At 42.1% G+C, this 25,747-nt stretch overlaps 1 protein-coding gene across 7 annotated transcripts in view; it reads left to right on the top strand.

Moving 5' to 3' along the window:
• The window catches only part of add3a (adducin 3 (gamma) a), a 328,092-nt gene that overhangs the window by 153,128 nt on the left and 149,217 nt on the right, over window positions 1-25,747 (top strand). For all 7 annotated transcript variants that reach the window (XM_061880493.1, XM_061880494.1, XM_061880495.1 and 4 more), the window contains one exon: window positions 7,270-7,514. In XM_061880493.1, coding sequence (XP_061736477.1) covers window positions 7,320-7,514 — 195 coding nt within the window. In that variant the 5' untranslated portion in view covers window positions 7,270-7,319. The remainder of the gene's footprint in view (window positions 1-7,269; window positions 7,515-25,747) is intronic.

Genomic DNA, 25,747 nt, shown 5'->3' with positions numbered 1-25,747 from the left:
CCCGCCACCCGGCAGAGGAAACTCATTTCGGCCGCTTGTACCCGTGATCTTATCTTTTCGGTCATGACCCAAAGCTCATGACCAAAGGTGAGGATGGGAACGTAGATCGACCGGTAAATTGAGAGCTTTGCCTTCCGGCTCAGCTCCTTCTTCACCACAACGGATCGGTACAACGTCCGCATTACTGAAGACGCCGCACCGATCCGCCTGTCGATCTCACGATCAACTCTTCCCCCACTCGTGAACAAGACTCCTAGGTACTTGAACTCCTCCACTTGGGGCAGGGTTTCCTCCCCAACCCGGAGATGGCACTCCACCCTTTTCCGGGCGAGAACTATGGACTCAGACTCCTAGTGTCTAGTTTTATTATAATTGTTCTTTTGGTAATTGGGTGCTGTTGCTGCTGAGCTAAGAAAGGCATGTCAACCCTAATTCATTCAAAAAAAAAAAAAAAAAAAATATCAGCAACGTGTTTTTAAATTGTTCTCATTTAAACACCCAGATGCCGAAACATTGCCTCTGTGGCAAAGGGCAGCAACACAAAACAGGTGGCCAGACTGTAAACAAAAGATTCCAGAGGATCAACTGTAATTGTGACTAAATCTTTACCGCTTATGCAATAACATTTCTGATTGGTTCAGAGTACTTTTTAACGAGATGGGAAAGTTTTTTTTTGAGCGACGGTTTCCCCAGGGTTTAAGAGGGCTTAGCTGCTGAAAATAAGCGCATGTGGGGGGTAGTACTCGTAGTTCCCCGGAGGTTGGAGGGTTAGAGGTTGTGGTCACCTTGCCTCAGGGTACAGGTTGCGGTCCAGCGCCTCTGGAGTAAACACAGTCTGAGCCATCGTTCTGCCACTGAGTCACTGAGGCTCCTTTTACACTAAGGTTATCCGAGGTAAATCCCACCTAACCTTATCCTTGTCCACTCACACACAATGGTCGTTTAAGACCCTCGCCCCCTCCGTCCGCCGGTGCATCGCGACCTAGTACGCATGTGTGGAAAATGCTCACGTCATCGTCACCTCCGGTGTTGCTTTGTGTGCAAGTTTTTAAATAAACTTAAAAGCCTACTGAAACCCACTACTACCCACCACGCAGTCTGATAGTTTATATATCAATGATGAAATATTAACATTACAACACATGCCAATACGGCCTTTTTAGTTTACTAAATTCCAATTTTAAATTTCCCGGGAGTTTCGTCTTGGAAACGTCGTGTAATGATGACGTGTACGCAAGACGTCACGGTTTTTTAGGAAGTATGAGCGCTGCACACACACGGACAGCTAAAAGTCGTCTGCTTTAACGGCATAATTACACAGTATTTTGGAGAACTGTGTTGTTGAATGTTTTGCAATTTGTTCAATTAATAATGGAGAAGTCAAAGTAGCAAGATGGAGTTGGGAAGCTTTAGCCTTTAGCCACACAAACACACGGTGATTCTTTGTTTATAATTCCTGGAGGTGAAACTTTCCAATGGATAAGAGCACGGTCAAGAGAACATGGATCCCGACCAAATGTGAACCAGCAGGTTTCGGTGAGAAAATTGTGGTTAAAAAGTCAGTTCTTACTGGAGAAAAGCTGAGCTTGTGCCGTCCATAGCTGCCGTCGACTCCCCTAAAACACCGCGCGTCAAGACACCCGTGGAAACACCCTTCCGACTATCATGTACTATTAAACTCACTAAAACACTAGCAACACAATAGAAAGATAAGGGATTTCCCAGAATAATCCTAGTAAATGTGTCTAAAAACATGGGAATCCGTCCCAATGCAATCGGGTTTTTTTTTGTTGTTGTTGTTTTCTAGTCCGTCGCTATCAAAATCCTCAAACACAAATCTTTCATCTTCGCTCAAATTGATGGGAAAATTGTCGTTTTCTCGGTCCGAATAGCAGTTTTTGTTGGAGGCTCCCATTAAAAACAATGTGAATATGTGAGGAGCCATCAACATGTGACGTCATCGTCTGCGACTTCCAGGTAGAGGCAGGGCTTTTCTCTTAGCACCGAAAGTTGTAAACTTTATCGTGGATGTTCTCTACTAAATCCTTTCAGCAAAAATATGGCAATATCGCGAAATGATCAAGTATGACACATAGAATGGACCTGTCCCCATTTGAATGAGAAAATCTAATTTCAATAGGCTTTTAACTTATCTGAACAATTTCCAATGTTGTGGTATCTCAATTAACTGGACTCCAGTGTGCTGTGGGGCCCTATTGTAGTTAATCACACCTGAGACATCATTAATTAATTAAATCTTTATTGAACAAGTAAACAATGTGATAAAAAATATTTTACTGTCAAGATGGGGGGGTCTTAGCTTGCTGCGGGGTCGTTCTCCCAGGAAGGCAGACGGACTACTCGGGACATGGCGTGCAGGTAAAAAAATCATGATTTGAGTGTGACTAAAAAAGGTACAAACAAAAAGCGCTCACAGCAGAGGCACAACTTGGCGAAGGAAACAAAACTAACACTTTAACGTATACTATGAACATAACACAAACAATACTGTGGCTTGAAAAGAGCAGCATGAACTTTGGCATGAAAAACTAGCATGAACAGAGCATGAAACGAACAACAATGACGCCAGGCGGACTGCCTGGCAACTACAAGCTTAAATAATAGTGACGTGATTAACACAGGTGCGTGAGTCCAAATGAATCAGTTGAACTAATGGATGTCATGGTGAAAAATACAAACAAGAGTGCACAATGAGTCCAAAACCAAACAGACCGTGACCACAGAACATGACATTTTACATCAATCAATCTAGGGATCTACTGTAGATATCTGGTCAGGACACTCCTTACTAGGGACGGCGTAGCGCAGTGGGAAAAGTGGCCATGCGCAACCCAAGGGTCCCTGGTTCAATCCCCACCTAGTACCAACCTTGTCGTGTCCTTGAGCAAGACACTTCACCCTTGCTCCTGATGGGTGCAGGTTAGTGCCTTGCATGGCAGCTCCCTCCATCAGTGTGTGAATGTGAAAGTAGTGTCAAAGCGCTTTGAGTACCTTGAAGGTAGAAAAGCGCTATACAAGTACAACCCATTTATCATTTACTCTTTTACTTTCACCTTAATTGTCCATTCCTTTTTGGTGACTTTATATACTCTGGACCTAGACGTTGAGTCCACGACATACATGACGGACAATAACTTGATACAGTCTGCTTTACCAGTCCAAATGCATTCCATGTTTTCCCTAGTCTTCCCTCGATGGCCAGGTAATACAAAGCACACACTAGCTTTTTTTTATCACATCCACGGGAGCTTGCATTCTCGTTGTCTATTCTTTGATAAATGGACAAAGTTTTTCGGTAAGTAGAATCACAGCTGACCCGGACATTCAAAAGTTCTACTGCCGTCTGAGATGCAATTGCGCATTTTTTTTTCTCTTAAGGTATTCATGTGTGATTTCCCACGTAGGTCTTTAAATGTTGAAGAAAGAGAAACACGGGCATGTCTGGATGACTTGCTTTTATATTTCCAGTGGTTAGCTCCGGTTTTTGTCTGACGTCACTTCTTGTGTGGGTCGCGGCCTTTCTGACTTCTCTTCCTCTCCGAACTCAGTTTGTAAATGATCAAGGAGTCTATACAAAGCTAAGAACCGGGGATTCACACTTACTAGGGTTGTGGGAAAAAATTGAATTGAATACGAAAAATGTAGCTTACCACCACCAGGTGTGAATGTGGAGTGAAGGAATGATGGGTTCTCACTTCTCTGTGAAGCGCTTTGAGTGTCTACAAAAGTGCTATATAAATCGAATCCATTATTATTATTATTATTATTATTATTATTACCTCTTGAGAAACTGTGAAGAAACATTTATCCTTTTCGCGATTTGAGCGGTTCGTACAGCCAAAAACAACACAAGTATAGGGCATTTGTCTTTGAGAAAAACTAAATGGTGCCTAGTAAAGGTGTGGGGAAAAATCGATTCGAATACGTTGTGCGATTTAAAATCGATTTTCATTTTTTTTTAAATAGATTTTTATTTTTAATTTTTTGGGGCTTTTTATTTTTTTATTATTTTTTTTTTTTAATCAATCCAACAAACCACTACACTGCAATACCATAACAATGCAATCCAATTCCAAAACCAAACCTGACCCAGCAACACTCAGAACTGCAATAAACAGAGCAATTGAGGAGACACAGACAAGACACAGAACAAACCAAAAGTAGCGAAACAAAAATGAATACTATCAACAACAGTATCAATTTTAGTTATAATTTCAGCATAGCAGTGATTAAAAATCCCTCATTTACATTATCATTAGACATTTATAAAAATAAAAAAACAGAACAATAGTGTCACAGTGGCTTACACTTGCATCGCATCTCATAAGCTTGACAACACACTGTGTCCAATGTTTTCACAAAGATAAAATAAGTCATATTTTTGGTTCGTTTAATAGTTAAAACAAATTTACATTATTGCAATCAGTTGATAAAACATTGTCCTTTAAAATTATAAAAGCTTTTTTTTTTTTTTTCTACTACTCTGCTAGCATGTCAGCAGACTGGGGTAGATCCTGCTGAAATCCTATGTATTGAATGAATACAGAATCGTTTTGAATCGGAAAAATATCGTTTTTGAATCGGGAATCGCGTTGAATCGAAAAATTCGATATATTATCGAATCGTGACCCCAAGAATCGATATTGAATCGAATCGTGGGACACCCAAAGATTTGCAGCCCTAACAATTACCCATGTAAAAAAAAATATCCAAGCAGGGGAATCATAAACGCTGGTTTAGTGTGGCTGAAACGGGGATTAGGCTAAATAATTACTCATTTAAGGGGTTATCCGTCTTAGTGTAAACATTTTGTGAGGCTGCAGTCACTCACAGCACACCACTCCGCTCCGACGCCATGTTCTGTCAAGTTCATGCAGAAGGAGATGTCTGTATCAGTGATAAAAGCACAAAGACATTCATTCAGAGATGCAAATCTCTTTTACAAGCGTAAACTTAACCGCCGTTGCTCAGTGGGGTCGCAACGGGGACAATGATCTCTTGGCAGGCAGAAAGAGATTGCTAAAGCAGAAAGTGGGGTAGAATTTGGTCAAATTATAAATGAGATATGCTGTCTGCGTATTGATCCATTATTATTTTTATTATTGTTATTATGCATGTATCATGTTGTGTATTTATTTTGGCGAGGCACAATCCATTCAGGCTTGACTCAATTGTTGAACTTGTGCCATTTGTAGCCATCGGATGTGCACGTTTAGGTCCGAAAAGGAGTTGGAAGAAGCACAGCTAAAAAAAAAAGTCCATGCAAGCCAATTGGTTTTACAAACCCTGTTTCCATATGAGTTGGGAAATTGTGTTAGATGTAAATTTAAACGGAATACAATGATTTGCAAATTATTTTTTAACTAATATTCAGTTCAATACGCTACAAAGACAACATATTTGATGTTCAAACTGATAAACATACAGGTTTTGGAACAACATATGCTGCCATCTAAGCACCGTCTTTTTTACGGACGCCCCTGCTTATTTCAGCAAGACAATGCCAAGCCACATTCAGCACGTTACAACAGCGTAGCTTCGTAATAAAAGAGTGCGGGTACTTTCCTGGCCCGCCTGCTGTCCTGACCTGTCTCCCATCAAAAATGTGTGGCGCATTTTGAAGCGTAAAATACGACAGCGGAGACCCCGGACTGTTGAACGACTGAAGCTCTACATAAAACAAGAATGGGAAATAATTCCACTTTCAAAGCTTCAACAGTTAGTTGTCTCAGTTCCCAAATGTTTATTGAGTGTTTTTAAAAGAAAAGGTTATGTAACACAGTGGTGAACATGTCCTTTCCCAACTACTTTGGCACGTGTTGCAGCCATGAAATTCTAAGTTAATTAATATTTGTAAAAAAAAAAAACTAAGTTTATGAGTTTGAACATCAAATATCTTGTCTTTGTAGTGCATTCAATTGAATATGGGTTGAAAGGGATTTGCAAATCATTGTATTCTGTTTAAATTTACATTTAACACAATTTCCCAACTCATATGGAAACGGAGTTTGTATAACACGGGTCTCAAACTTAATGTAACTGGGGGCCACTGGACGCAGAGTCTGGTTGAGGCTGGGCGGCGAGAAAAGATTTGTTAAAAAAAGTTGCACACTCCTCAGCATGTCTCGTTGTATAATGACGTTTTAAATTGTATTCCTTGTGCACCGCAACTTTCTCTGTGCCAATAAGACACATCGGGGAGCCTCTGGGCTCAACAAAGAAATATTGCATCTCCCAATTTTTCTGGAATTGTCTTTGCACATCACTAACCCTTCTCTTCACTGCAGGCTTTGAAAAAGACATGTTTGGGCTTGTGGAATATATTTGTATTTAGCCAACGCACGGAGAATAATGTTATTTCCGCAATGTGTGTCGTTCCGCTTTTCCTCCCTACTGCAACACGGCGGTCGGCGGATAGTAGCCGGGAAAGTACCGGTATAGCGAGCGCAAAAAAGTGACTGCTCCCCGAGTGTTACCCGGCTTCATATAGAAATATATATATATATAAATCATCGTGTGAGGCAATGCAAATTAAACAATCAAAAAAACAAATAACGGTTAGAATTGATCCAGGTTACCGGGGACTGTTATTACTGACGGACAGGTGTCGTGATGTGACAGCAGCCGGGCATGTCAGAAAACTCTCGTCTCCGTGGCAACGTCTCTGTTACTTTCGCTCAGTTGCCGCTTTTCCACAATTGCAGGGGTAGGCAACCCAGAACGTCGAAAGAGCCATTTTGGACCCAAATAACGCTGTCAAGCTCCATTCATATAAAACTTGCGACCCGCACTGACATTAAACTTTCATATTAAGGTGGCCGCGTGTCTGAGACCCCTGTTTTATAATCATTAGGGATGAGCTGGAGCCTACACTAGCTGACAGGTGCCCCCAAGATTGGTCACCAGGAGACACATAGACAAACATCCACATAATACACATGATCGGTATGGATATTGGTATTGGCAGATCAGGAAAGATCAGTATTGGAATCGGCATTAAAAAACAATGATCGGAAAAACCCTTTTCAGAAGTGTTACAATTACAGTATCATAGCTGCTGCCAAACAAGCAATAACACAACTATTTACTTCTGTTGAGAGCATTCACTGCTTATACTGCATGTGCAGATTTGTTCAAGTTGCGACTAGTTGCAAACGAAATGGACAAAAATAGGCTGTTGCTTTTTGTTGACCTAGTTTTTTGATCGTCTCGCTAACCAGTCCGCCTCCCTTGATTTCTCCTCCCCAGGTCAGATTCATAGCGGCAGTCATCCAGCGAAGGACCGAGGCAGAGCAGGGATGAGCGTGGACGTCCACCACGGGGTTGTGACCACCCCTCCCCCACCCAGCGGCGGCCCCAGGGAGCGCTACTTTGACCGAGTCAACGTCAACGACCCGGAGTACCTCAGAGCCAGGAACATGTCGCCCGATCTTCGGCAGGACTTCAACGTTCTGGAACAGAAGAAACGGGTCACGCAGATACTACAAAGCCCGGTAAGTTAAAATGCAACACGCCCCTCTGATACAGTATAGTACCCTGCAATATTTTTGCCACAAACAAACTGACAGTTTGGGTGAAACTAGGATGCAAAAGTGACCCCAAAAGGCGCTGCTGTCTTTGGTTGCATAACTACCACATAGGAAATGAAATAGTTATTTATTCATGCATTCACATCTGGTACTTACCCTGTCGTATTCAGTGCCAGCGCAGGCCTAACCACTACTGTATCAGAAGAAGCACAGATCTACATTCACAACTTGAACCAAACAGCACATTACTGTCATGTTGAGTAAAAAACGAATTTTAGTGCTGCACTGCTTGACATATGTATATGTGTTTGAATGTGTTTGTCCAATCAGATTTCAGCTTTTACGTGTTGCTATGTTGTTGTAATCTGCTCAGAGCCTGCAGAATCAAGTTGCTGACATATGCAGTAGCATGTTGTGTGATTTTCCATTCTATTATTTTGTCAAAATTATTATGCACAAGTGGTAGAAAATTAATTATTAATTTACTTGTTCATTCACTGTTAATATCTGGTTACTTTCTCTTTTAAAGGCCTACTGAAATGAGATTTTCTTATTTAAACGGGGAAAGCAGGTCCATTCTATGTGTCATACTTGATCATTTTGCGATATTTAGTAGAGAACATCGACGATAAAGTTCGCAACTTTTGGTCGCTAATAAAAAGCCTTGCCTGTACCGGAAATATGTGCGCGTGACGTCACCCGTGTGAGGGCTCCTCACATCCTCACATTGTTTATAATGTGAGCCACCAGCAGTAGGAGCAATTTGGACCGAGAAAGCGACAATTTCCCCATTAATTTGAGCGAGGATGAACGATTTGTGGATGAGGAAAGTTAGAGTGAAGCACAAAAAAAAAAAAAAGACGACGGCTCCAGGCGGCGGCAGAGGGAGAGTTTCAGATGTAATTAGACACATTTACCAGGATAATTCTGGAAAATCCCTTATCTGCTTATTGTGTTAATAGTATTTTAGTGAGATTATGAAAGTCGGAGGGCTGCGGTGAACGCCAGTGTGTCTGAAAGAAGCAGAAGAGCCAAGATCACAACTGCCTTTTTGAGCTGCAGGATGAGGTCGCGTAATCCACTCAAGTCTCCGGTAAGAGTGGATATCCCAATTTTCCCATCCACAAACTTGCTGCTTGACGTAGAGAAACATGTTCGCTCGACCGCTCTGTGTTAAAACTTCACAACAAACAAAGAAACAGCGGCTGTGTTTCGGTGCTAAAGGCAGCTGCAAACCACCGCTTTCCACCAACAGCATTCTTATTTTACATCTCCATTATTAATTGAACAAATTGCAAAAGATTCAGCAACACATATGTCCAAAATACTGTGTAATTGCGTGATGAAAAGAGACAACTTTTAGCCGTGTGTGGTGCTGGGCTATTAGGTCCCCTCCAACCAATAACGTCACAAACACGCGTCATCATACGCGTCATTATTCTGTGACGTTTTCAACAGGAAACTCCGCAGGAAATTTAAAATTGTAATTTTGAAAACTAAACCGGCTGTATTTGTTATGTGTTGCAATGTTAATATTTCATCATTGATATATAAACTATCAGACTGCGTGGTCAGTAGTAGTGGGTTTCAGTAGGCCTTTCACATGTTCTATCTACACTTCTGTTAAAATTAAATAATCACCTATTCTTCTGTTGTTTGATACTTTACATTAGTTTTGGATGATACCACAAATTTGGGTATCGGTGCGATACCAAGTCTTTACAGGATCGTACATTGGTCATATTCAAAGTCCTCATGTGTCAAGGGACATATTTCCAGTGTTTGTAAACATATTATACATTAAAAAAAAACGAAAGTAAATGTTATGATGACAAAAAATATTGATGTATCCATAGTAGTATCCACTAGATACCCTCCTGTACTTGGTATCATTACAGTGGATGTTAGGTGTAGATCCACCAATGGCTTTTGTTCACATTTTGATGCCGGTGAGCTACGGTGTGTAGTGAAGCATGTTTAGCTGTTCCTTTTTCTGCAGGGATGATACTTTTAAGAAATTTACTTTTTTTGTACTTTATCGGTACTTGTCAGAGGCGGTATAGTAACCGAATATGATTCATTAGCATTGCGGTACTGTACTAATACCGGTATACCCATCCATCCATCCATTTTCTACCGCTTATTCCCTTTCGGGGTCGCGGGGGGCGCTGGCGCCTATCTCAGCTACAATCGGGCGGAAGGCGGGGTACACCCTGGACAAGTCGCCATCTCATCGCAGGGCCGTACAACCCTATTTACGAGTTGGAACTAGGGCTGGGCGATATGGCCTTTTATTAATATCTCTGTATTTTTAGGCCATGTCACGATACATCCATCCATCCATCTTCTACCGCTTATTCCCTTTCGGGGTCGCGGGGGGCGCTGGCGCCTATCTCAGCTATATATCTCGATATTTTGCCTTAGCCTCGAATGAACACTTGATGCATATAATCACAGCAGTATGATGATTCTATGTGTCTACATTAAAACATTCTTCTTCATACTGCATTAATATACGCTCATTTTAAACGTTCATGCAGAGAGGGAAATCACAACTAAGTCAATTTACCAAAACTATATTTATTAAACAGTTATTAAGCAGTGGCACAAACATTCCTGTCATTTCAAAACAGAAAGTGCAAGACTGTCAGAGACATTTTAAAACAAGCTATTATTGCACTTTTGTACATGATGTCACTAAGATGACATAACAAAACAACACTAAATTAAAGTGCACTTTTTGTAAAAGAACGCCACCACGATAGTTTAAAGCAAATAAAGTGTACTTTTGTGCATGATGTCACACAAGATATTTCAATAACTGTCACATAAAAATGAGCTGCATAATAGGAAATCAAATAGTGTATGTCCTTCGCTATGTTTTAGGTTCTTGCGGCCGTTATCTCCTTCTGTTGGTGACTATTTTTTTCATACGGTGTTGATCTGGAAATAGTTGCCTGGGAATTTTGTTGGGGGTTGACATACGCGAGTTTCAAGCACTCTTCTTTCTCTCGTGGGTGACTTTTCAAATCTCCCATCCAAAGGGAAAACCTAGTAACTCACTTCTAGCTGACTTTGACAAAACAAAGGAAAACCAATCTATCTTGATGCTGTCTTACAAATATCTGCAAAGTCATCAAACGTATAGATGTTTTCTTGAGCTTTCATTTTCTTGCCGATTGAGCCATGGATTGAATCTGCTCTCATGAACGTGTGCCCTTTCTCCAGATATTTTATCACAATCTCGGGTGGGCCCCATTTTGCGTTTGCACATTGGGCAAGAGCCGTGTACAGCGTCCGGTTTTTATTTGGACCTCCACAGTTATCTGCCCAAAAGAGTATGCAAGGGGAAGAATCAAGAACAATACATTTAATGAAGGTGCTTGCAACGTCCTGGGCCAATCTTCCAAATATCCCCTCGTGCCATAATATCACATAATCAGGTTGACTGTCGGCCCCCATTCGTGCAAATGTCTCATTAAAGACAATAAGGCGACTGAAAAAGAAGCTCCGATTGGTCCCTTGAGATACTAAGTTTTTCTGTTGTATCTACGCTGTTATGTGGTAGTTGCTAGGTCCTGCCATGCGCGTAACAGCTTACGAAACAAATTACAATATCGCATACACTAATGTAAAGCATATCACCTAGGAACTCCAAAATTATTATCAGCTCAGTTTTGACCAAAATTGAGTTACCGGCTTTTGCCTTTGGACGGGAGAAATGATGCTACGAATTAGTAGTAATGCTACTTTTTGTAGCAACGCTTTTGCCCCACACTTGACATATTACCGTTGTCTGTTCAACATCTTTCCGCTTGAAGCCAAACCACCGCCAGACAATGGACCCCTTGTTGTTTTTCTGCGGAATTAATTGTTCTTCCTTCAATTGTTCTCAGATTCGCACCTTCTTCCTCTTGTATTACCACTCGCACGGCTCCGCAAGCATCACAGCTAACTCTCTGCTCTGCTAGAGCGTGTGATGTTGCACGCATAACAGTAAGGAGCTGCGCTTGTTTTATGTCTCTGTGAGGAGAGACAACAAAGAGTGGAAAAAGCCTGCAATGTAATGCCCGCAGCTAAAAGCAACTGCGTGAGAACGTATACTCGAATATCACCATATACAGTTGTGATCAAAATTATTCAATTTTGGTGTTTTAGCAAGTTGGACATTTATTCCGTATTTTGTTTATAGTCATATCAAATAAAGATGCATTAAATAGACAAATGCAACTTGAATTACAACATTATATTTTGTAACATACCAAACAGTGTCATTTCTCTTAATATCTCATTTACAATATTATTCAACCCCTTGAAGATCATAACTCTTAAGAACAGAATTTGAATAAGGTTTTTTCAATCAGATGTTGAAAACACCTGTAGATGTGATTAGAACCATAACGAGCAACAATTAAACTGATTGAAAAAGACTGTGACGCTCAGCTTCTTGTAGATGGTCAATGGTGTATTTGCAACATGGTGAAGTCCAGGGAGTGGTCAAAGAAGTCTACAGAGGAAGTCATTTCTCTTCATAAGAAAGGATATGGATATGAGAAAATAGCAAAGACATTACACATTCCAAGAGACACAGTTGGGAGCATAATTTGCAAGTTTAAAGCTAAAGGCACAGTGCAAACACTACCTGGGCGTGGTAGAAAGAGGATGCTGTGTGCAACTGCTGTCTGGTATTTGAAGCGTACAGTGGTGAAAAACCCCCGGCTAACAGTTGAGGAACTACAACAGGACATTGCAGAGGGGGGAACGCAGGTTTCGTCCCAGACAATAAGGCGCGCACTACGAGATGAAGGCCTCCATGCCAGAACTCCCAGGCGCACCCTGCTTCTGACTACCAGGCACAAGAAAAATAGACTCCAGTATGCCAAAAATCATCTGGACAAACCCCAAAGGTTTTGGGAAACTGTTCTATGGAGTGATGAGACAAAAGTGGAACTCTTTGGGCCTATGAATCAACGTTCTGTATGGAGGAGAAAAAATGAAGCTTACAAAGAGAAGACCACCTTGCCTACTGTTAAGCATGGTGGGGGGTCAATCATGCTCTGGGGCTGTTTCTCTGCCTCAGGTACAGGGAATCTCCAGCGCGTTCAAGGCATTATGAATTCTATTTCCTACCAGAATATATTAGCTGCAAACGTCATGAAGTCAGTGACGAAGCTGAGGCTTGGGAGACGTTGGACCTTCCAACAAGACAAGGATCCCAAGCATACCTCCAAATCAACATCAGAGTGGTTGCAGAAGAAGGGCTGGAAGACTCTTGAGTGGCCTTCACAGTCGCCAGACCTAAATCCTATAGAAAACCTGTGGTGGGACTTGGAGAAGGCAGTTGCAGCACGCAAGCCCAAGAATATGAATGAACTGGAGGCCTTTGCCCAGGAGGAATGGGCTAAAATACCTGTAGATGGTTGCAAGAAGCTTGTGTCCGGTTATGTATCACCTTTGAAGGATGTAATTACTGCCAAAGGGTGTTCTACTAAGTACTAAAGATGCATGGAACTAGCGGGTTGAATCATTTTGTCAATGAGATATTAAGAAAAATTTCCTTTTTTGGTATTTTCTAAAATACAGTGTTACAATTTAAGTTGCATTTGTCTATTTGACACATCTTTATTTGATATGAGTATAAACAAAATACGGAATAAATGTCCAACTTGCTAAAACACCAACATTTTGTGGGGGTTGAATAATTTTGATCACAACTGTATAATGTTGATACTCGACACAGGCCAACATAATTGTGGGGCGGTATAGCTCGGTTGGTAGAGTGGCCGTGCTAGCAACTTGAGGGTTGCAGGTTCGATTCCCGCTTCCGCCATCCTAGTCACTGCCGTTGTGTCCTTGGGCAAGACACTTTACCCACCTGCTCCCAGTGCCACCCACACTGGTTTAAATGTAACTTAGATATTGGGTTTCACTATGTTTCTCCTATGTCCCACTCTCCCTTGTGGAAGGGGTCCGGTCCGATCCGGTGGCCATGTACTGCTCGCCTGTGTATCGGCTGGGGACATCTCTGCGCTGCTGATCCGCCTCCGCTTGGGATGGTTTCCTGCTGGCTCCGCTGTGAACGGGACTCTCGCTGCTGTGTTGGATCCGCTTTGGACTGGACTCTCGCGACTGTGTTGGATCCATTATGGATTGAACTTTCACAGTATCATCTTAGACCCGCTCCACATCCATTGCTTTCCTCCTCTCCAAGGTTCTCATAGTCATCATTGTCACCGACGTCCCACTGGGTGTGAGTTTTCCTTGCCCTTATGTGGGCCTACCGAGGATGTCGTAGTGGTTTGTGCAGCCCTTTGAGACACTAGTGATTTAGGGCTATATAAGTAAACATTGATTGATTGATTGATTGATGTAAAGCGCTTTGAGTCACTAGAGAAAAGCGCTATATAAATTCAATTCAGTTCAGTTCAATAGTAATTAAATAATAATAATAAAAAAAAAAGCGCCAAGTACCACACCCTGGCTCAGCTTTACTTCACAGAATTCCACAAGTGCCCTTCAGGCCATCAGCCCTCCTCCTGTCAGGTCAGGTTTTGCTGAGGTTAGCAGCTTATTGTGTACAGAGTATTTGCTTGCAAGCACACTTAATGCTGCTGTTTGCCTTTCTATCTTTGGAAGTCCAGATTCTTAGGAATTTGCCGAGTTCTACCAGCCCAACAGTTAAGTCATTTTGCAACTCCTTTGAGGATATCCTTTGAAAGATTTCGGTGCCCAAGCTTGTGTAAAGACTATGTTAGAAAGTGTTTTGCCTTGTTGTGTGTTGCATGCAACCTTTCATAGGATCAGAATGCTGTGAATTTAAATGGTCTGCACTTCAAAGGCAGTGTTGGATTGCTTTACAAATCTGACAGAAACTCTATGCCAACCCACGTGAGCTGATTTAAACATAGCTCGGTGTCGCGTCTCTGCTTTGCATTTTGTACTTTGCCCTCTGCACACTCGGTCTCATTTTGTCTGGATGGTACTGCAACCCCCGCAACCTGTCATTTCAGCCCTTATAAGTGTTTGTCCAGCGTTGTTGACTCATGACTGGCTCTTTATCTTCCAAGCAGGCCCGGCTCTAGGTTATTTGACACCCCAGGCAGTAGGAGACCCGGTATTTAAGCCGCACCAACCAAATTTTAGAAGAAATAAATAGGTTTACATGTATTAGCCGCACCGGACCATAAGCCGCAGATACACTATGTTGCCAAAGGTACTTGGGCACCTGCCTTGACTCACATATGAACTTGAAGTGCCATCCCATTCCTAACCCACAGGGTTCAATAAGATTTCGGTCCACCTTTTGCAGCTCTTACAGCTTCAACTCTTCTGGGAAGGCTGTACACAAGGTTGTGGGTTGTGTTTATATGAGTTTTTGACCATTCTTCCAAAAGCGCATTGGTGAGGTCACACACTGATGTTGGTCGAGAAGGCCTGGCTCTCAGTCTCCGTTCTAAATCATCCCATTGGTGTTCTATCGGGTTCAGGTCAGGACTCTGTGCAGGCCAGTCAAGTTCATCCACGCCAGACTCTGTCATCCATGTCTTTATGGACCTTGCTTTGTGCACTGGTGCACAGTCATGTTGGAAGTGGAAGGGGGCCCGCTCCAAACTGTTTCTACAAAGTTAAGAGCACGGAATTGTCCAAAATGTTTGGTATCCTGGAGCATTCCAAGTTCCTTTCGTTGGAACTAAGGGGCCAAGCCCAACTCCTGAAAAACAACCCCACGCCATAATTACATTTGGCACAATGCAGTCCTCAGTGTACCATTCTCCTGGCAACTTCCAAACCTAGAATATTTAGGAGCAAGGAAATTTCACAACTAGATTTGTTCCTATGACAGTTCCACGCTGGAAATCACTGAGAGCGGGCCATTCTTTCACAAACATTTATAGAAACAGTCTCCATGCCTAATTGCTTGATTTTATACACCTGTGACCGGGCCAAGTGATTAGGACACCTGATTCTGATCATTTGGATGGGTTGCCAAATACTTTTGGCATTATAGTGTATATACCGGCAAAACATATTTTGTCAATGTTTATTTACGTAGCTTAATTGTTTTCAAACGATGCCTGTCACAGGGCAGTAAAACGGAAGATCAAACAAAACAGAAGTCATCGTCATGGACCCATCAGCTCTGGAAGCCAGCTCTCCAATCAGCTAAACAGACTCAAGAACTCCTCGGTGACGTTTTGGTGAATTTACAAAACTGAATCAATACAAAAAAAATTTCACAGTTGGGCCAATTGCAGCTGAGATAGGCTCCAGCACCCCCCGCGACTCGGAAGGGATAAGCGGTAGGAAATGGATGGATGGATAGGTCGCATTTTACTGTGTGGATCGTTCTCCCTGAATGTAGACGAAAAACTGGAGAATAATTGAGTAGCTAACAAGAAAACAAATGGCAAAGCTTAGCTCAGGAATCAAAAATACTCAACGTAACGTGTTGCATGAAGCAAATAAGACCGCCAGACATAGTGTGGCGAAAGGCAGGAATGAATAGCTCTCTTATTAGTGCCCGGGAGCAGGTGAGAGTCCCGAATACTAATCAGAGCCATGTGAAAATAATCAACACCCATGACAACCAAGAAACACAAATCCAGGGGTGCTGAAACAGATCTAAGGGAGTCTTAAACTAAAACAAAACATGAACCGGGCAAGAGATCATCACAATAATAATTCGAACACCAACACTTTTCCATGTGTTAGCATATTCGCTAATGCTAACAACGCTAGCTGGATTATATTACAATAGCACGTACAAATATACATGAAAAAACTCCTACAGACATCACATATTGGACGGTTTAAGAACGTGAATAGTTTTAGTTACATTGTAAAACCTGAAAACTTTGCTTAGAATGACAAATGAAAAATCTTTTCGCGCAACAATGCTATGGACACCTATACTTCCAGTTCAAGGCATGAAAGAGGAATTCCTTTTTAAACCAACAGCCCCTGCAATGAGCAAACTCGTCCAAAAGATGGCGCCGGAGCACAAATAATTACACAACTTTTCAGTGTGTCTGTTGGTGTTATATGAAAATTGTTTGTTGAATACAAAATATTTTGGCTGTTAGCGAAGAAAAAATCATGAATTAGCCACACCGTTTTGTAAGCCTCATGATTCAAAGTGTCGTTAGTCTGGAAAATACGTAACTTTTTTTTTTCATAAGCCACAAGCGCCTCTGTCATCTTTTTTGCTGTTGAAATCGGGATGTTTTTTTTTGCACTTTAGAGGATTAATTTAATGCTAAATAATTCCCAATGTACACAATTGGTTGTATTACTCTGTAATATTTTAAATTACAAGTTTAATTAAAAAAAAATGCTAAATTTGTGACTTAGATATATTAATATTGCACGTGTATTTATTATTTACAGTTTGTTTGTGTGCATTCTTAGTCAATGTTGTTTTAACCATAAACCAACAAGAAAAGGTCCCTTTTTCTTCCCATATTCCCAAACGTTTTTTTCTCGTCTCTTTTTTTAGCTCCAAAACAACGTATCGTGTGCCTAAATACTTCCTCTCTCTACTCGTCTTTCCCTGTCACTCTCTTCTTTTCTCTCGCTCTCTGTTTGCTTTGATTCCAGTGTTGCAGGACTATTGGACTGCTAGATTACATGGTTCTGGTGCTCAGATTACAGGCTGCATATAAACTCAGACCAATATAGACTAGGTTTGAACCAACTCACACAAATGCTTCATGCAAACGTTTTTTTTTTTTTTGTTTTTTTTTTACCCCTTTAACTTCGAAACCCTTCAAGGCCATTTGACGGCCTAGACCAGGGGTCGGCAACCCAAAACGTTGAAATAGCCATATTGGAGCAAAAACACATAAAACTAATCTGTGTGGAGCCACAAAAACTGAAAAGCCATGTATAAGTCTTATAAGGAAAGCAAGTGTCTGTTTTAGGTATAATAGCCTACTATCAAAATGACTGTGTCGCAGGCTGAAGCAAATCTTCGTTGACAGAAATGTTGAAATTTGATATTCATTCTACACAACATTAGAACATTTTAATAAATCAGAGGCTACGTAAAATGTGAGATAACTCCTGGAAATGACTGCCTTAGAATGGCCAAAGGTATGGATGTGTGTGTTCAAGTTAAAGGAAACGGCAAGCTGTCTTCTTTTTATAGATGCATGACTATCTTTGGCAAGCTAGGTAATATTTGCTGTGGTCTGGAACAACATGGCACACAAACAACTATCTGAAATGCAGCCAATATTTCATTCAGATAATGTGTCAATTCTGTTCATAACTTTTATGGACAGAATTTCTAGGCGCAGTCAAGGCGTTGAGGGGTTCCGGTTTGGTGACCGCAGGATTAGGTCTCTGCTTTTTGCAGATGATGTGGTCCTGATGGCTTCATCTGACCGGGATCTTCAGCTCTCACTGGATCGGTTCGCAGCCGAGTGTGAAGCGACCGGAATGAGAATCAGCACCTCCAAGTCCGAGTCCATGGTTCTCGCCCGGAAAAGGGTGGAATGTCATCTCCGGGTTGGGGAGGAGACCCTGCCCCAAGTGGAGGAGTTCAAGTACCTAGGAGTCTTGTTCACGAGTGGGGGAAGAGTGGATCGTGAGATCGACAGGCGGATCGGTGCGGCGTCTGCAGTAATGCGGACGTTGTACCGATCCGTTGTGGTGAAGTAGGAGCTGAGCCGGAAGGCAAAGCTCTCAATTTACCGGTCGATCTACGTTCCCATCCTCACCTATGGTCATGAGCTTTGGGTCATGACCGAAAGGATAAGATCACGGGTACAAGCGGCCGAAATGAGTTTCCTCCGCCGTGTGGCGGGGCTCTCCCTTAGAGATAGGGTGAGAAGCTCTGCCATCCGGGAGGAACTCAAAGTAAATCCGCTGCTCCTCCACATCGAGAGGAGCCAGATGAGGTGGTTCGGGCATCTGGTCAGGATGCCACCCGAACGCCTCCCTAGGGAGGTGTTTAGGGCACGTCCAACCGGTAGGAGGCCACGGGGAAGACCCAGGACACGTTGGGAAGACTATGTCTCCCGGCTGGCCTGGGAACGCCTCGGGATCCCCCGGGAAGAGCTAGACGAAGTGGCTGGGGAGAGGGAAGTCTGGGTTTTTTCCCTGCTTAGGCTGTTGCCCCCGCGACCCGACCTCGGATAAGCGGAAGAAGATGGATGGATAGATGGATGGACATGCAAAACTAAATTATATACAAAGAGGATACAAGTAATGAGCTCAAATATACCCACAAATGAGGCATGATGATGTAATATGTGCATACAGCTAGCCTAAATAGCATATTAGCCTTGATTAGCTTGCAGTCATGCGGTGACCAAGTATGTCTGATGCTTTTTTTTTCTTGATCACTGATTTCTACTCACTGCAGACTTTATTAGAGCCAACAAACATAATAAAACATCACTTACTGTATAATGTCTGCTGTCATTAGGATGCCGCCTACCAGGATGTTCATAGAGTCCCATTTAGGTAAAGAATTTCTCTTAATTCTTGCGAAGAAACGAGGTGTAAGGGCGGGGGTAACAAGCGGTGTTTTTGTCGTTCTCGCCATTTCCTGGTCAAAGTGTCTCAACGTGTCGGATTACCTACTCAGAATTCTCATATCCAGGTGAAAGGCATTATTTATGGTCTACAATAAACTTACAGGGAGCAGGGAAGCGAGGAAACAGCAGAGCACTCGATGATGTAAAGATAGGGAGATACGGAAGTGATTACGTCGCCGCTACGAAAGGTGAATTATATTTATATAGCGCTTTTCTCTAGTGACTCAAAGCGCTTTACATAGTGAAACCCAATAGCTAAGTTACATTTAAACCAGTGCAGGGGGAAACTGGGAGCAGGCCCAACGACACAACGGCAGTGACTAGGATGGCGAACCTGGAACCCTCAAGTTCCTGGCACGGCCACTCTACCAGCCGAGCTATATAATTCACTTGACTACGTCGCCGCTATAAATAGTTTGTCTCCATTAGCGCTTATAAAAACAATATCACTCATACTTGTTTAATATTCAAGTTAGGAAATGTAAAATGAGTATTGTTGATGCATTTTGTATGGTTCTTTAGTAGAATTTATGGGCGGAATGATAGAGTTCCCATTGGCTCCTTGACTTTTATTCACGTTTATTTAATGTTAAGAATAAAAATATAAATAAAAAATCCAGCCGTCGTCATGTCTTTCATAATGATTGTGAACGATAGGCAACATTTAAAAGAAAATAAGTGCAGATCCCCTTTTAAGATAACTTAAATGTGACGTTACACCCTGGCATTACAGGTAATACGTGTTTAATGGTGGATTTATCTGTTGAATGTAGTATGATAAGAATAGAGGAAAGAGAAAGTAAAACACTTCAAAATGGTGTCTGTTAAAAAAACGTTTGAAAAATAGCTTCTGTGTTACAATCGATGCTTATTTCCAGTGTAAGTAAAAAAAAAGAAAAAAGAGTTAAGTAAGGTTAGCCTTTATGGAGTTAATGTATTGTGTTTCAATGTGCTCTTTGTTCAAATGCACTGGATTTATTTACTAAATGGAGCAAGAAGATTTGTGTGATATTTCCTTGTGGGGAAACTTGGTTGTTTTTTTTCCCCTCCTCAGAAATGGTTTGGATACTGATTGTAAGAGCAGATTTGCAAGGCTTCTCTGTTGTTGTTTTTTGGCATCTGAGAACATGTTTGCTGTGACCGCTACCACGGTCTAAAAGGTCAAGAGATTAGATCCAATGAAATTGAATTGAAGTCGTTTCTTAATGCTGCTCTGCACATCACCATCTGACTGCTTTGCTGTCCTCCCCCCCACATTGTTCCAGTATATTAAAGTTAAGTTAAAGTAGCAAGGATTGTCACACACACACTCGATGCGGTGAACTTTGTTCTCTACATTTGATATATCCCCTTGTTCACCCCCTGGGAGGTGAAGGGAGCAGTGAGCAGCAGCGGTGGCCACGCTCGGGAATAATTTTTGGTGATTTAACACCCAATTCCAACCCCTTGATGCTGAGTGCCAAGCAGGGAGGTAATGGGTCCCATTTTTATAGTCTTTGGTATGACTCGGCTGGGGTTTGAACTCAGCTCCATGCCACAGAAATGACTTATTAGTGCCGGAAGGTTGTATTAGTCATGATGTAATGAACCGTGAATATTTTCTTCTCCCTCTGCCACTTGCCAGCAAACATAAGAGTGAGGTTATCAATAGAGCCCACATATTTTGGGAATGGTGCCATTACCGAGGGCAGTAGGTCAGCAAGAGTTGTCGTTGTGGCCGTATTAATGTTGCGGCTGCTAGAGCAGTTATTATTATTATTAGTTTGACGAACATGCGTCTGAACCTCGAATTTTATAAGGTAATGATCGGACAATACTTTAGTATACGGGAGTATCGTAACTGCTGGCTCCGCTGTGAACGGGAATCTCGCTGGATCCGCTTTGGACTGGACTCTCGCGACTGTGTTGGATCCATTATGGATTGAACTTTCACAGTATCATATTAGACCCGCTCGACATCCATTGCTTTCCTCCTCTCCAAGGTTCTCATAGTCATCATTGTCACCGACGTCCCACTGGGTCATTATTGTCACCGATGTCCCACTGGGTGTGAGTTTTCCTTGCCCTTATGTGGGCCTACCGAGGATGTCGTAGTGGTTTGTGCAGCCCTTTGAGACACTAGTGATTTAGGGCTATATAAGTAAACATTGATTGATTGATTGATTGATAATAAGGTGGAAGTTGATGGTGCTTTAGCAAACTCCAGCAAAAAAACGTTTGCGTAAGGCTGCACATTACGGCTGCTTTTTTTTTTTTTTTTTTTTGTCTTATGGCTTTTTAAACCCCCTGAGGCCTCTTTGATACAACATTTGGCGTTGGACCTCACCCAGAGATATATTTTAACACCAAAGTGTTCCCCTCACAGCTGTTGCATTTTGCAACATATGTAGGATGCTAAACTGAGTGAGACTTCCAGAGTGCAGCAGTGCCCAAGTGATTAGTGGGTAATACCTTTTAGAGCAGGGGTCCCCAAACTACAGCTCAAGGGGTCAGATCTGGCATACAGCAACAACTAATATATATAAGTGAAGTGAATTATATTTATATAGCGCTTTTCTCCAGTGACTCAAAGCGCTTTACATAGTGAAACCCAATATCTAAGTTACATTTAAACCAGTGTGGGTGGCACTGGGAGCAGGTGGGTAAAGTGTCTTGCCCAAGGACACAACGGCAGTGACTAGGATGGCGGAAGCGGGAATTGAACCCGCCAATTTAGTGTTGCCAATCAACCTATCCCCAGGTGCATGTCTTTGGAAGTGGGAGGAAGCCGGAGTACCCGGAGAGAACCCACGCATTCACGGGGAGAACATGCAAACTCCACACAGAAAGATCCCGAGCCTGGGATTGAACCCAGGACTGCAGGACCTTTGTATTGTGAGGCAGACGCACTAACCCCTCTTCCACCGTGAAGCCCATATATATATATATATACATATATACAAACCCCGTTTCCATATGAGTTGGGAAATTGTGTTAGATGTAAATATAAACGGAATACAATGATTTGCAAATCCTTTTCAACCCATATTCAGTTGGAATGCACTACAAAGACAAGATATTTTATGTTCAAACTCATAAACTTTATTTTTTTTTGCAAGTAATAATTAACTTAGAATTTCATGGCTGCAACACGTTCCAAATTAGTTGGGAAAGGGCATGTTCACCACTGTGTTACATCACATTTTCTTTTAACAACACTCAAACGTTTGGGAACTGAGGAAACTAATTGTTGAAGCTTTGAAAGTGGAATTATTTCCCATTTTTACTTGATGTACAGCTTAAGTTGTTCAACAGTCCAGGATCTTGCTGTCTTATTTTACGCTTCATAATGCGCCACACATTTTCGATGGGAGACAGGTCTGGACTGCAGGCGGGCCAGGAAAGTACCTGCACTCTTTTATTACAAAGCCACGCTGTTGTAACACATGGCTTGGCATTGTTTTGCTGAAATAAGCAGGGGTGTCCATGATAACGTTGCTCCAAAACCTCTATGTATCTTTCAGCAATAATGGTGCCTTCACAGATGTGTAAGTTACCCATGCCTTGGGCACTAATACACCCCCATACCATCACAGATGGTGGCTTTTGAACTTTGCGCCTTTAACAATACGGACGGTTATTTTTCCTCTTTGTTCCGGAGGACACCACGTCCACAGTTTCCAAATATATTTTGAAATGTGGAATCGTCAGACCACAGAACACTTTTCCACTTTGCATCAGTACATCTTAGATGCGAAGCCGGCGGCGTTCCTGGGTGTTGTTGATAAATGGCTTTCGCTTCGCAAAGTAGAGTTTTAACTTGCGCTTACAGATGTAGTGACCAACTGTAGTTACTGACAGTGGTTTTATGAAGTGTTCCTGAGCCCATGCGGTGATATTCTTTACACACTGATGTCGGTTTTTGATACATTACCGCCTGAGGGATCAAAGGTCTGTAATATCATCGTTTACGTGCACTGGTTTCTCCAAATTCTCTGAACCTTTTAAAGATTGTACGGACCGTAGATGGTAAACTCCCTAAATTCCTTGCAATAGCTCCTTAAGAAATGTTGTTCTAAAACTGTTCGACAATTTGCTTACAAAGTGGTGACCCTCGCCCCATCCTTGTTTGTGAATGACTTAGCATTTCATGGAAGCTGCTTTTATACCCAATCATGGCACCCACCTGTTCCCAATTAGCCTGCACACCTGTGGAATGTTCCAAATAAGTGTTTGATGAGTATTCCTCAACTTAATCAGTATTTATTGCCACCTTTCCCAACTTCTTTGTCACGTGTTGCTAGCATCAAATTCTAAAGTTAATGATTATTTGCAAAAAAAAAATGTTTATCCGTTTTAACATCAAAAATGTTGTGTTTGTAGCATATTCAACTGATTATGGGTTGAAAATGATTTGCAAATCATTGTATTCAGTTTATATTTACATCCAACACAATTTCTCAACTCGTATGGAAACGGGGTTTGTATACATATATGCAGGACATATATATATATATATATATATATATGTCCTGCATCAGAAAAGGGTCCCCAGTCGTCTTAGACTCCATGCCACTGGACCCTGACCCGATTCTGTCAAGGATCGTGCTTCAGTCTCCCCACGTTAAACTAAGTCACGCACAGGCATCCTCCATAAAGGGATACACCCCTACCAGGAGGATCGTCATACTCGTTCGATTGACCGCCGATGATGATGATATATATATATATATATATATATATATATATATATATATATATATATATATATATATATATATATATACAACGTTTTTTCCAGACCATTGGGCGTACTGGATTATAAGGCGCACTGCCGATGAATGATCTATTTTTTATTTTTTTTTTTCTTATATAAGGCACACCGGATTATAGGGTACATCAATCAATCAATCAATGTTTATTTATATAGCCCCAAATCACAAATGTCTCAAAGGACTGCACAAATCATTACGACTACAACATCCTCGGAAGAACCCACAAAAGGGCAAGGAAAACTCACACCCAGTGGGCAGGGAGAATTCACATCCAGTGGGATGCCAGTGACAATGCTGACTATGAGAAACCTTGGAGAGGACCTCAGATGTGGGCAACCCCCCCCTCTAGGGGACCGAAAGCAATGGATGTCGAGCGGGTCTAACATGATGCTACGAAAGTTCAATCCATAGTGGCTCCAACACAGCCGCGAGAGTTCAGTCCAAAGCGGATCCAAGACCGCAGCGAGAGTCCCGTCCACAGGAGACCATCTCAAGCGGAGGCGGATCAGCAGTGTAGAGATGTCCCCAATCGATACAGGCGAGCGGTCCATCCTGGGTCCCGACGAGCGGTCCATCCTGGGTCTCGACTCTGGACAGCCAGTACTTCATCCATGGTCATCGGACCGGACCCCCTCCACAAGGGAGGGGGGGGACATAGGAGAAAGAAAAGAAGCGGCAGATCAACTGGTCTAAAAAGGAGGTCTATTTAAAGGCTAGAGTATACAGATGAGTTTTAAGGTGAGACTTAAATGCTTCTACTGAGGTAGCATCTCGAACTGTTACCGGGAGGGCATTCCAGAGTACTGGAGCCCGAACGGAAAACGCTCTATAGCCCGCAGACTTTTTTTGGGCTCTAGGAATCACTAATAAGCCGGAGTCTTTTGAACGCAGATTTCTTGCCGGGACATATGGTACAATACAATCGGCAAGATAGGATGGAGCTAGACCGTGTAGTATTTTATACGTAAGTAGTAAAACCTTAAAGTCACATCTTAAGTGCACAGGAAGCCAGTGCAGGTGAGCCAGTACAGGCATAATGTGATCAAACTTTCTTGTTAAAGGAATCATATTATTATTATATATATATTTTTTTAACCAACTGCCTTGTGGTCTACATAACATGTAGTGGTGGTTCTTTGGTCAAAAACTTGCATAGATTATGTTTTACACATCATTTCTGAGCCGCTTTCTGACATTCGCTTTAGGATGCACCGTTTTGTGCGCAGTCTTTTTTACGTGGCTCACCTTCGGCGGTGTCTTCTCCCATCATCTTTGTTGTAGCGGTGTAGCGTGCAAGGAGGGGAGTGGAAGAAGTGTCAAAAGATGGCGCTAACTGTTTTAACGACACTCAGACTTTACTTCAATCAATAACGGAGCAGCATCTCCTCATCCTGCGGAAATGTGTCCCGTGAAAAACCGTCCGACCAAAACTCTGTAAATACTAAAGTTCCTTGGGTAAATAATGTAAGCTCACTACACCGGTAGGTTTTAGCGCTTTCGTGGCGAGTTTACTGACAGATATAACTAAGACTTTTACAGTACTTTATATTCGAAATGGCAACAGTGGACGATGAATGTCCCATAACAAGAAGATGGAGAAAAAGAAGAAGCTTATCGACTACGGTGTCACTACGGACTACAAAGGCGGACACGCACAATTTTTCAGGACTTACAGTGGGGCAAAAAGTATTTAGTCAGCCACCGATTGTGCAAGTTCTCCCACCTAAAAGGATGACAGAGTTCTGTAATTTTCATCATAGGTACACTTCAACTGTGAGAGACAGAATGTGGAAAAAAAAATCCAGGAATCCAGAATTTATTTGTAAATTATGGTGGAAAATAAGTATTTGGTCAACCATTCAAAGCTCTCACTGATGGAAGGAGGTTTTGGCTCAAAATC

This window comes from Nerophis ophidion, linkage group LG20 (genome assembly GCF_033978795.1).
Source record: "Nerophis ophidion isolate RoL-2023_Sa linkage group LG20, RoL_Noph_v1.0, whole genome shotgun sequence".
Classification (NCBI taxonomy): domain Eukaryota; kingdom Metazoa; phylum Chordata; class Actinopteri; order Syngnathiformes; family Syngnathidae; genus Nerophis; species Nerophis ophidion.
Note: the sequence above shows the minus strand (reverse complement) of the source record. Positions and strands in the feature narration are given on the sequence as shown.